The sequence below is a fragment of the Cajanus cajan genome, chromosome 9, assembly GCF_000230855.2.
Source record: "Cajanus cajan strain Asha chromosome 9, NIPB_CcT2T_4, whole genome shotgun sequence".
Classification (NCBI taxonomy): domain Eukaryota; kingdom Viridiplantae; phylum Streptophyta; class Magnoliopsida; order Fabales; family Fabaceae; genus Cajanus; species Cajanus cajan.
In genome coordinates, this window is record NC_138525.1 from 25,858,949 (window position 1) to 25,871,916 (window position 12,968).

General features: G+C 32.5%; 2 protein-coding genes and 1 long non-coding RNA gene across 6 annotated transcripts; 1 reads left to right on the forward strand and 2 right to left on the reverse strand.

Annotated features, from left to right (window-relative positions):
• Positions 1 to 670: 670 nt before the first annotated feature.
• LOC145951644 (uncharacterized) lies at positions 671 to 1,480 on the forward strand. The gene is made up of 2 exons (XR_014429498.1): positions 671 to 923; positions 1,034 to 1,480. It is a non-coding gene; the product is annotated as an uncharacterized LOC145951644 (long non-coding RNA).
• A 340-nt stretch (positions 1,481 to 1,820) lies between these two features.
• Positions 1,821 to 6,760, reverse strand: LOC114915628 (TOM1-like protein 4). 4 transcript variants are annotated; one of them, XM_083063217.1, is made up of 7 exons: positions 5,924 to 6,760; positions 4,619 to 4,676; positions 4,279 to 4,354; positions 4,115 to 4,192; positions 3,054 to 3,215; positions 2,680 to 2,732; positions 1,821 to 2,509 (listed from the first exon to the last, which is right to left on the reverse strand). In XM_083063217.1, exons 3-7 carry the CDS (start codon positions 4,302 to 4,304, stop codon positions 2,445 to 2,447), a joined length of 384 nt encoding a protein of 127 aa, XP_082919343.1. In that variant the 5' UTR covers positions 4,305 to 4,354; positions 4,619 to 4,676; positions 5,924 to 6,760; the 3' UTR covers positions 1,821 to 2,444. The 4 variants fall into 4 exon arrangements, with proteins under 4 accessions (XP_082919343.1, XP_082919345.1, XP_082919347.1 ...); XM_083063219.1 differs by lacking the exon at positions 4,619 to 4,676; XM_083063221.1 differs by having other exon boundaries at positions 4,115 to 4,166; positions 4,619 to 6,760.
• Positions 6,761 to 6,912: 152 nt separating this feature from the next.
• Positions 6,913 to 8,921, reverse strand: LOC109794268 (uncharacterized). The gene has a single exon (XM_020353729.3). The coding sequence runs from the start codon at positions 8,839 to 8,841 to the stop codon at positions 7,057 to 7,059; it is 1,785 nt and encodes a 594-aa protein (XP_020209318.3). The 5' UTR covers positions 8,842 to 8,921; the 3' UTR covers positions 6,913 to 7,056.
• Between the last annotated feature and the right edge of the window lie 4,047 nt (positions 8,922 to 12,968).

Genomic DNA, 12,968 nt, shown 5'->3' on the forward strand with positions numbered 1-12,968 from the left:
AAATAATAGTTATTATATTACAAAATTTTAATTTACATATATTAAAATATTATCTAAAAATAAAAAAAATTCAATAAATTATGCAACGCACGGATCCATATCTAATTATAAAGAAAATTCGAAAACTATAATATAACCAAAATGAGGCAAACTAGATAATAAGATTTGTAAAATGGGTACATAGCTAATATCATATTCGGGGCAAACAATATAAGCAAATTCTTATAATGAATATTTTAATTACTCAAGACTTAGGATAAATCTATAAAATAAGATGAAGTAAGATAGCAATATTTGAAGTCAAATTAATCAGAACAAGACAAAACATGATCACAATAGTCAAAACATACATACAATACAACCGTTAGTTGGAAAACCCTCTCCTGATATTTCCCATGGTTCGGAAACTAATTTTTTTGTTGTAATAAGGAAAAATTATTTACAGTTTTTATTTATTAATATTTTAAGTTTTGTTTTAAATTAATTTGATTTCTTTGACTGGTACATAAAATTTAATTAAAAATTATTTTATCAAGGATGGGACTCGAGTAATATCTGAATAGTTCTAATTTTTTATTAAAAAAAATAATTCTTTAAATTGAATTTCCATTTTACCATTAAAAAAACTATATATATACATACAACGGAGTGGATCCAAATTTGCACCATCAAAGCTGAAACCTTTCTCTCGTATGAACCTATTCCACGTTCACGTACTTGTTAAATATCTTTGAAACTTTCAGCATGTTTCAGTCATATCACTTTTTGTTCTGAAATTTCTTCATTGTTATGTCTTACTTTTATGCTAACTCTTTTGCTGTAAGTTATGACGAAATCTTGACTTATATGTATACATATTTTTGTCCTACTATTGAAGTTCCTCCTACCATTGAAAATTCACCACTGTCTCCTTAAACCATCAGGTATGTATGATCATTCCTCTCTCTAACCCTGTACTGAACAATTTTATATAATACAGTATTTTTTTGCCTATAGTTTTATATAATAAGATTGTGGTTGTTTAACGATTTAGATATCTTGAATGGTTGAAGTGGTTCCTCATCACATATATATATATATAGAGATAACGTAGAAGATGAAAGAGAAGATGGAGGCAAGTACTAGTTCAGATGGAACAGAAACACCTCTATTAAGGGAAAATGATAATGGAAGAGAAAACACATGACCCCAAGTTGTGGGGTGGTGGAATAAAGTGTTGGACATGGAAGAGGCCAAGCATCAACTCTTGTTTTCACTGCCAATGATTCTTACCAACTTGTTCTATTACTTAATCACTTTGGTTTCTGTCATGCTTGTTGGTCACCTTGGTGAGCTTCAGCTTGCTGGTTCTACTCTCGCAAACTCATGGTTCAGTGTCACAGGCGTTGCTGTTATGGTAATTCATTGATTCATCTCTCTCTACTATCATGTTGTTGTCATTGTAATTCTTAAAAATAAAAAATAAAATACTTTTCTCTTATCACTGTAAGGATGTTTTTAACCAAAGTCTTCTATTATTGTAGTCTCTTAATATGTGCCTAGTTCATTGGATAGACAAACTGTAGTATATATGACAATTAAACTTTTCAATATCAGTAGTTGGACTGCTACCGATCTTGCAAATCGTAATAAATGTTTGAAAAACCCACATAACAAATTGTCATTAATGCTTCACAACTCATGTAGCGGTACAAATTGTCACAGAAGACTTAGGTTGTGTTTTTTGTCTTCACTATGTCTAGAATTTGTACAATTGTACGTTTCTAAAACAGGAGAAAAGATGAGAATTTATAAATTGATTGGAATGTGGAAACAACATGAGAACATGAAAACATTATATCATAACAAGCATGCCTCATATGCATAGTAAACATTATCTCATACCCTGTAGAGGAGATTAACAAAGATACAATTTTTTGGTTAAATGTCAATGATTGTTTCCAATCTTTATTTCTATACCTGAATTTATCCTTATAAACACTGGTGCAAATTTAACATCATAACATTTGTCTCAAACCTGGTTCAATTGAATGCAACAAGATAAATGTTGTTACTAGATTAAATTCCTGGTTCATACCCTTATTCTTGTCTTAGGTTGGTTTGAGTGGGGCACTGGAAACACTGTGCGGGCAAGGATTTGGTGCAAAGGATTACCAAATGCTGGCAATTTACCTACAAGTCTCTTGCATCATACCTCTTATTTTCTCCTTCATTATATCAATTATTTGGTTCTATACAGAACCCATCCTAGTGTTGCTTCATCAATATCAAGACATTGCAAGAACAGCTACTCTTTATATGAAGTTTTTTATCCCAGGATTGTTTGCATATAGCTTTTTGCAAAACATCTTGAGATTTCTTCAGACACAATCTGCAGTAATGCCATTGATTGTACTATCAGCTCTTCCATTGTTGCTTCATATTGGTATTGCATATGGCTTGGTTCAGTGGTCAGCTTCTTTGTAAAGGGCATGGTCAAAATGAGCAACATCAACACTCTCACAGGAAGCTAGGACAGATCAGAATCAATTGCAGAAAATTCAATTAAAAATGATGCATCAAAAATTGGAAACAAACTGCAATTAAGTAAAAGAAAACAAAAAAACATGCGAGAGGAATTGACAGAAACAGATCAGAGAAGGGGATTTAGACAATGGGAAAAAAAAATTGGCCGCTTACATGACCCAAAAGACAACAACTCAGTCCCCAAAAGACAAGAACTCCCAAATCCCCTAAGACATGACCCAAAAAGAATAAAAGTTCAGTCTACATATCACAAGATAGTCCAGTCCAGATTCACATTTTAGGTCAAAAGCATGTAAAATCTTCTGCAAAAAACTAAAACAAACATATTCACCAAGTAAATAAATTATTATTGAGCCAAAAATTATTATATGTAGCAATGAAACCAAATTAGTTCTCAAAAACGGAATCCTGATAAACTCATGGAAGTAGCTTTCTACTTTGTTTGAGAAACAAAATAGTTGATGGATAAAAGATCAAAATTCTCAATTCTTGAAATAAATTGAATTACAAGAACAGGTAGTCTTCACCTTCGAACTAACTGCTCAGGTTCCTCTTCCTCCTCAGCTTCTTCGTGATCAAATCGAGGGGCAGTTGTTGTAGTTCTGCCAGCAAGAAGGTCATCATGTCTTGCAAGAACTTTCTGAAGTTGCTCATTCAATTCAATTGCTCGAGAAACTATGCTTTCATCTCTGCAAAAGACCAATGCAAAACCAGTTTAAGGAAAAAATTAACCATATAATAATAACTAGATGCATTGTCAGGTTGTACATGTGCAAAACTGCAAATACATTAATATTAGGGAAAATTACAAGAGAAGATTTCATTCTGAAAGTAAATCCAGATTAGGAATAATTAATTACTTAACTTGTTGAATATGTTCAAATAGTGATTTCTGAGTAACCCTTTGTTAACTGGTTTGTTCAAAATACTTGAAATGTTCTTATCATGAGTGTATCTTTGTGGTTTTCCCATAGGTTTTCTTGGGATCATGGTAGAGCTACCACGATCATACCACGCTGCTGGTGCTTTAAGAGACCAGTGAATCTCAAGTTTCAAATACTTAATAGTTCTTGTTATCCAATACTTGAATTCATCCTCTTTTAGGAAGAGGCAAACACCAAACAAGGAAACTAAATCTGAACAGAAATAAATCCAATCTAAAATATAAAAAAATAAAAATAAAAAAACTGAATAAAGGAATGAGTGAGACTAAATAACAGAAGCAAATTCGAACAGATCCTATCTAATTGTATCAGAATTGGATTCAAGTTAATTAGATTCTATCTAATTATCAGCTGCTGTATCCATTATTTCCGGCCTTGGCCTCTTTCAATGTGTATCATATTGCGGGTCTAACAGATTAACACCAAAACTCTACTGTATATATTATTAAACAATCCAACATAGTTTTCTTTTTGGGGCTTGCAATTTGCATAAGATGAGTATCAAAGGAAAATTCTTAGAGCTACCAACAGACTACAAGCAAAGGCATTTACATTCATCCTCTGAACCATCTCAGTTCCACAAAGGATAAAGAAGGAAATTGTACAAAAAAGTTTAAGTAAAGAGAAATTTGAAGCACCCTTACCTAGAAGGCATCACAAGATGCATAACCCTTTGCTTTTGAAAGGAACATTGTTCTACAAGATCAAGAGTGAATTCATCCCTTGCTCCCAACAAAAGAAAACATTTATAAAGCAAAAGTTAGGATGTAAGTATTTACAGATTCTACAATAGACTCGCAGTAGTCACCTGAGGATTTTAAGCATCAACAGCATCAAGGACCTCTTTTAGTACTTCTAATGCGTTGCTAGCCTTTTGAATAATGCTGCAAAATATAAGTAGATGAAAATGAAGAAACATCATTTACTTACAGTACCTACCAATATCTAGCTAGCTCTCCTATGTTTCAAGTAAAGAACTACATGGTGGTGGTTGTTACCAACTTACTGTATAACAAAGGCCTATATAAGCTATTAAGGTACACAAAACAAAACATATTCATAGCTTGAACTCAGTCCCCAAAAGACAAGAACTCCCAAATCCCCTAACACATGACCCAAAAAGAATAAAAGTTCAGTCTACATATTACCTGGTCCAGTCCAGATTCATATTTTAGGTCAAATGCATGTAAAATCTTCTGCAAAAAACTAAAACAAACATATTCACCAAGTAAATAAATTATTATTGAGCCAAAAATTATCATATGTAGCAATGAAACCAAATTAGCTCTCAAAAACGGAATCCTGATAAACTCATGGAAGTAACTTTCTACTTTGTTTGAGAAACAAAATAGTTGATGGATAAAAGATCAAAATTCTCAATTCCTGAAATAATAATCATCTACACACCTTGGGACAACAAAAACACATAAATTCTGCCAATAAAAATATCAAAACATACAAGCATCAAAACGGAAAACAATAATCTCACAGAACGCCAATAATCTTGTTAAAGCACACCCAAATCATGTCATATACAACAATACTGCAAAATCCATTCAACTAGATAACACGGAGAAAACACTGTAATCAAGGAGTCATATCCTAACCTAATTAACATTTTTTCCCAAGACATTTTATCAATATAGTTAATCCAAACATGAAAGGGGAATAAAAAGCACATAAGAAAATCTAAAACAGAGCCCTCTTTTTTACACAAACCAGATCACAAACAGAAATAATTAAACCCTAAACTAAAAAACACTATTCCCGGGAATGTCAAACGCCCGAGGACCACCATGCCCGTCCCAACGCCGCCTCCGCCCCCGCCGGCGACGGGGCCACAATTGAAGTGGTTAGGCGCCCCAGGGGCCGCCCTCCTGGCTCCAAAAACAAGCCCAAACCGCCACTCGTTATAACCCAGGAGCCCGAGCCTGCTATGACCCCTTTTATTTTAGAAATCCCGGGCAGAAGCTACGTGGTCAAGGCCCTGGCCCGGTTCAGCCGCAGAAAGAACACGGGCCTATGTGTCCTGTCCGGTTCGGGAACCGTCACCAACGTCACTCTCCATCAACCCTTCGTCACCCCCGGCGCCACCGTCACTTTCCACGGCCGCTTTGATGTCCTCTCCCTCTCCGCCACGCTCCTCCTCCACAACTCGCCGGCAATACTTTTCTCTATTCTAAACTGATTTTTGTCGACAGGTGTAGTTAACCAAGAGACAAAGAACATTAACATGCTATAAGGGCAACTTAACTAAGATTTTAAAGATACTCCAAAAAAAATCAATAACAACACCTCAAATTCGATCAAATCCACTAATACTGATATAAGAAACACTAATTCCAAGTCAATCATAACCTACAAAAGAAAACATGTTATTATAAATTTTACGGAGACAAAAAAAGAAAATTAAACCAAAAACAAAACTCAAAAAGAGATTAAAAATTCCTCACATGTACTCATCAGTGACTTTATTTGACCGCAAACCTCAATTATCAAGTGGTATTTCCAAGTGACTTGCATAGCGTTTAATTGTACAAGCCTTGCACAGAAGGTACTCGTGCTGGAGTGGATTGTTATTGACTTTGAAGCCAAGCAAGCACCGTCCCGGTGTCACTATACTTAACAATTTAATATATATAACAATAGGTGATAAAGCAATATGCTACTCATCAAAAATACACCGCAATATCACATTAATTGTTGAAATTAAAAATCACTTGTGAATTGAAAAAAGTGAAGTTAGTATCTGAATTTAATAATGAGTACTTAAATGGAGTCTAAGAGATCCTTAAGAGAAAACCTTAAATGTTGAAAATCCAGCTTTATGAACCTTGAAAAAATTTGTTGTTTTAAGATAGCAAACATCAACTACTAAATAGCATTGCAGTTTTTATTCAAATAAAATAGTTTAACCTACTCTTAGCTAGCTATGACTAAAAAAACCTTTTCCTACTCAAGATAATGTATCAGAGTATCAGAACACAGTCAAAGGAGAGGCAACTATCTGTACAAAAACAGACAAGAAAAAGGGGCCAAAAATAGTATTGTAAATTATCATTGTGCTTAATTATATTAAAAAGTTTCCCCAATTTTATTATAAATTGTTTTGCTCGAGGCTCTTGTTTTGTACTGTATAATGGAAAAGAAGTATAAAATGGGACTAAACGAATAAAAAAGTATTATACATGCTGAACCTAATCCTGAAGTTAAAATTCAGTAGTTAATTTGATTGATGAGTGATGACAGCCTTGATCTTCAAATTAATTACTATTTACTACGTTGAATTATGGTGTAAGAAATGGTGGGGGAAGAAAGAATATTACCGTTGAAGCATGAACCAACGAAATATATTTTCCTTATTGGATTTACTAGTATTTCTAACAAATAAAAACAGAGCATGTACTAAGGAATGTTATGAATGAAAGTGACAGAGAGAAGATATAAAAAATATTAGTCCTTAACATAGTTCATGGATATATTTAAAAGAAGAATGACATAATAACTTAAATAAAACCAAGCGCATAGAGTCTGACAATGCTAACAGGTTAGCCCCGAAGAAAATGTTGGTATTCAAATATACCAGTTATCTACTCAAACAAATTTTCTGCAGGAATTCTTGTAATGAAGGATTTTCTTTATTAGCTGCGAAATGACTGATAAGCAATTCTGTGGTGGTAGCATCTGCAGAAAAACCTTTGTCTCTCATTAATAAAAGGTATTTTGTTGACCTTGAAATATCATATCTCCGCAGCAATCCTTGGACAAACACATTATAAGTCCTCATATCTCGGGGACAGCCATTCTCTTCCATTTTCATCACCAAGTCTTCAGCATCATCCAATAGTCCCGCTTTACATAGACCTTTAATCATTGTCGTATAAGAAATAACATTAATTTTCATGCCTTCACTTTGCAAACAAGAAAACAATTCTCGTGCATCATTCAGTTTTCCAAACCTACACAATCCATCTAGTACAATATTGTAAATAACAATATCGAGATCAAAATTCATCTTCTCCATCTCCCTGAACAATGACATTGCCTCCAAATGAAAATGACACTTGAATAGGCCATTCAAAATAATGGCACAAGTTTGGAGATTAGGAAGTTGGTCATGCTTGTGCATTATAGAAATCAATTCTTTCGCAGCAATTGGTTTCCCTGCTTTACAAAACCCCCCGATAAGAATGCTCCAAGTGACAACATTCGGACTTAGTCCACAATTAACCATTTCACCCAAGAGATGCATAACCTTATTTATGTTTTTAATTTTACACCATCCATGAATTAATGAATTATAAGTTGCAACAGTTGGTATGCTGCCCTTCTGAATCATCAAATCAAATACTTTCACAGCATCCTCCATTTGATTTAGCAAACAATGAGCACTAATGAGTGAATTATATGTGACAACATTAGGTTCCACTCCAAAATGAACCATGAAGTCCATTATACTTTTAGCCCTTGCAATCATCCCCTCTTTGCAAAAATTGTCAACTAAAACGTTAAAGGTTCGCACATCTGGCATGATTCCCTTTCGCATCATATGACCCAGTAGAGTTGCAGCCTCTTTCCATCTATCAAAATTACAAAGGCCGTGAATTAAGGAAGTGCAAGTGACGAGATCATGATGAATACCTTTGCGAGTCATTTCTGAAAACATATCCAAAGCCTCCCATACCTTGCCATCCTTGCAAAGGCCGTCAATAACTGTATTCCAAGCAATAACGTCCAAAGAGTGTTCCATCTTCTTGAGACATGAGATAGCAGCAAAAGTGTCTCCGACCTTACACAACCCATTAATTATTGCACCATACGTGTAGGAGTCAGATTGATATCCCAAGTCTTCCAAATGCTCCACCAACCTCACTGCTTCAGCCACATTGCCTTCTTTGCAAAACCCATTAACGATGGTGGTAAGAGTCACGATGTTGGGCTCCACACCAATTTTGAACATAAGCCCCAAAATAGAGAAGCCATACACTGTGTGATTTAAACGGCAGACACAATTGATGACTATAGTGAGCGTGTAAACATCTGGTTTCACTCCAAGGGAATACATGTGTTTGGTAAGGGAAATCACAGTTGTGTAATGTTTCATCTTTGCAATGATGCCGAGCAATAAGTTGAAGTCCTTGTTACTAGGGAAAGGCTTCATGGCAATCATTTGGTGGAACAAATCCAAAGCAGTGTCCACATTTCTGATGTTTCTGATGGAATCCAATAGTTTTGTTCTGCGTGTATCACTACCACTGTCTAAGGTGGAGAAAGTTGAAGGAGAATGCGATGGGCGAAGAAGGAAATCTCTGGGATTAGGAATTGAACCCAAGTGGCGAAGAACTCTTCCTCGCAACATCCCTAACACCATCGAAGGAAAGAAAACCTAGAAATGCAAATGTGGAAAGAAAGAAATGTGCAAAAGGAAAGTTGTAGATGAAGTTGTATATGACACGTAATAATAAGTTTCTAAAAGACTGTTATAATATTATATTATTAAATATAAATTAAAATATTATATATTATTAATTTACGTGCTTATCCTCGTATCTTCTCAATTAATCTTCACCATCAGAGGTAGGAGCACGTGGAATCGACGCTAATAACGGCGTGAAGATTGTTTATTAAAGAAAATATATAAGATTGTTTATTAAGATTGCCTAATAAAGAAAAAAATACATGAAAAATAAAATAAAAGCTTATTTTTTATTAATAATTTTATTTTTAAATATTATTTAGAATTATTTTATTAGAAGTTTAATATTTTATAAATAATGTTATTCAAAAATAATAAATAGGAATTATTTTTATTATTATTATATTTACTAGAGGGGTAGAGGCACGAAGTGCCTCTAATAGTTATTCACTAATAAAATATTAGAAAGTTGTGTATAATTATTTAAAGAAAATTTAAGATTTTTTTTACATCTGGGGGTATAATGGTCCACTAAAAAATGGAGACCAAAAAGCGGTTACATCTCTTATATTCCCTTTATAATAGTTATAGAATAGTTATAGATTTACTTTTATTATTATTAATATTATTGGGTTTTCTTTTTATAAATAGTTTTATCTAAAATAAATAATAATAATTATTATTATATTTATTTATTATTTAGAGTTTAAAAAATATAATTATTTTTATTTTATATATATATATATATATTACTTTTAAATAATTCATCTTAAACTTCTTCAAGTTCAATGGTAATTACAAGCTTTATGCTAAAGAGATGTAGTAATATATTTTTGGATGAGTCTAAGTCTTTGTTTGGTAAAGAGGAAAAAAGTGAGGGTGAAAAAAAGAATAGAAGCGCGAAGAAATATAGGAAAATAAATAAGAAATAAAGTAAAAATTAAGTTTGTTTAAAAAATAGATTAGAAATAAGATAGTGATTTACTTTTTATTAATAATTTTATTTTTAAATAATATTTAAAAAAATTAATAGAAGTTTAACTTTTTATAAATGATTTTATTCAAAAGTAATAAATATGAATTATTCTTATTCTTATTTTTATTATTATTATATTTATTTATTTATTATTACTATTGGGATTTATTTTTATAAATAATTTTATCTAAAAATAATAAATAAATAATATTATTATATTTAGTTATTATTAAGAGTTTATAAAAACTAAACTTCTCCACATTTCTCCTTATTTAAGAGGGAAAGTATTTTTGTGGGTCCCACTCAAATTTTTACAATTTCTTTTCTACTTTTTTTTTATCAAATACCTTATCATGCTTTACTTCCTCTACATCTCCTAAGGTGAAGTACTTGTTAAGTGATATATGGATGAATCATCAAAATTTATCATTAGATATAATAATAAAAAATCGACGATTAAGATTGATGACTTGTTATCTGTTAATTATCCAGTTTTTGTTTACAAGCTTATGACTTTCATGCTTCAACGTTGCACCCTAGCACCCACCTCAACATTGTTCATTAGCAAGAATCATAAATGAAACTTCGAGGAAGACTTAATATGTAATTGAAGAAGGTGAAAAAGCTTTAAATTTATTAGTTATTACTTTAGAAAAAAGAAAAACAATGTGTTTTAGAGGTTGGTCATTGAATGGTGTTCCTCCATAGACTTGCATGCAAAAAATAGGATTGACAATCTTGGTTAGCTTTTATCAATATAAGGCAACTAACGGTAGGGATTCATAGCAAGAAGAAAAAGAAGTTAATATAAATTTAAACTAAAACAATTTTAAAAAATAAAATATAAAAAAAAATTATCCAATTAAAGACCTACTACTACTGGTAAGGCGATAACTTTGATGCCTCATTTGTGACTACTCACCTTACTACTTCATTGTAGAAGTTTCCTATATTTTTAACCTTTGAAGGTATATTTCTCATGAGAGATTCTAGCATGGAGTAGTGTGCATGTGCCTCCTCCATGAGGTAGTAACTTTTGTAACTTTAAAGCGGTACGGTGCATTAAAATAAAGTGCCTCAAGCATAACAATTTATAATAAAATTGAGGAGAATTTTTAAAATAATTAAGCAAAATGTTAATTTACAATAATATTTTCGACCCCTTTTCTCATTCTTTTTGTACAGATAGTTTATAAAACTCAAATAAGTTGTTTCTCCTTTGATTGTTGTCTAATACTCTTATACATTAGTTAGAGTTGGAAAAAGGTATTTTAGTCAGAGTTAGAAAAGAGTAGGTTGAACTACTTTGTTTGAATAAAAATTGTAGTGATATTTAGGACTTGATGTTTGCTATCTTAAAACAACAAATGTTTTCAAGGTTTGTATTCGTAAAACTAAGTTTTCTATATGTAAGGTCTTGTTTGAAGGATTTCTTAGACTCCATGTATTTTAAGTACTCATTATTAAAGTTAAATACTAACTTCACTTTTTTTGAATTGACAAGTAATTGTAATTTCAAGAATTAATGTGATTTGTTATAGATGAGTAACATATACTTTATCTCCTCTTGTTATATATATGTTGAGTATAGTGACATAGGAGGTAGTGTTGGCTTAGCTTCAAAGTCAATAACAAGAATGATCTTTGAAGGCACATGGTCTACTCCAGAGCACAAGACTATGTTAGGATTTTTACCAGGGTGTTATTGGTACCTAATAAAGTCAACCGAGTACATGTGAGGAATTTTTCTCTCAATTGGCATGATAAGCAATTTTTTTCTTTCATTTTCTTTTCTCTTGCGGAAGTGAGAACTAGGGAATTTTTTTTGTGTCCAATCATGTCTTGATTGAAATTCATTAATAGTGAGCTTGGATTTGAGATTTTTAAGAGGGAAAGTAATTTAAAAGGTAATCTAAAATTATTGTTCGATAAATTCTTTGTTTAGAAAATTTTTCCCCCAAAAATTAAAGTTTACAAGATTTTAATGAGGATTTTCATTTATCTAAAAACTAAAATTTTTAATTTCCAACCTAAAAGAAGGAATTTGGAAATTCTTTCTCCCTCCCTCACTTGTGTGTCTCTCTTTTTCACTACCATCTCTACATTTCTTCTCTAATGTAGGGTTTGTTGGTTGATCTTTGGTAATTTATTTTGTTTATTTGGTAAACTTAAATTTGATTCTTCGATTGTGTTTTTGATTTTTGTTGTTGTTGTTGGTTATTATTAATCTCTCTATAATATTTCTAATAACATGTTTTCCCATTGTCTGTTATGATTGAATTTCAATTAGTGTTTCTCATATCAATATTAGTGGATATGATTGAATTTGACATGTTACTGAGATTTTGGAGTTTCCTTTAAAATCCTAGTTAAGTGGCCTTATAGTAGGGTTATGTTTTATGTCTCTTGTTTAAGTACACATGTTGACGAAAATTAGTTTAGAAAAGAGAAAACGCTTACAATTTAACAGTTGTATGAACTATTTTTCATAATAAAATACTTCAAGCTATTAATGTGTAGTATCATACAATTTAAGTACATTGATAATACATTTCAACCTATTGTTGTTAAATTTAAGGGTTTGAAAATCAAATGAGCCAAACATGTTTTTTCCATTCAGCTATGTGATCCATTGATTCCTACTTTTGGACCATGGGTAACACTTGAGACTTGCTATAAGAAAAATGGAGCACCATGGTAAAATTGTAGCTTCTATCCTCTCTTTAATATTGAGGTGCCAACAGAAAGACCAATAATTATCCCTCCATTATTGCACCTGAACATGATAGAAATCACTGGGAGAATATGCAAATTTAAAATGTCTATGACTTTGAAACCTCAATTTGTTAGATCCAACATGCATCTAGGCATGGCAATCTAACCCACCCCCGTGGGTACCCGCCCGAACCCGCCCCGATTTGGATGGGGAAAACCCATGTTTATCGGATTCGGATTCGGGTTCGGGTTTTTCCCGATTGATAAAATCGGGAGCGGGGGCAGGGGCGGGGATGTTAATACCCACCCCGCCCCCACCCCCATACCTGCCCCCGCCCCTGCCCCCGCCCCGCTTAATAATTAATTAAAAATTATTTTTATATATATGTAA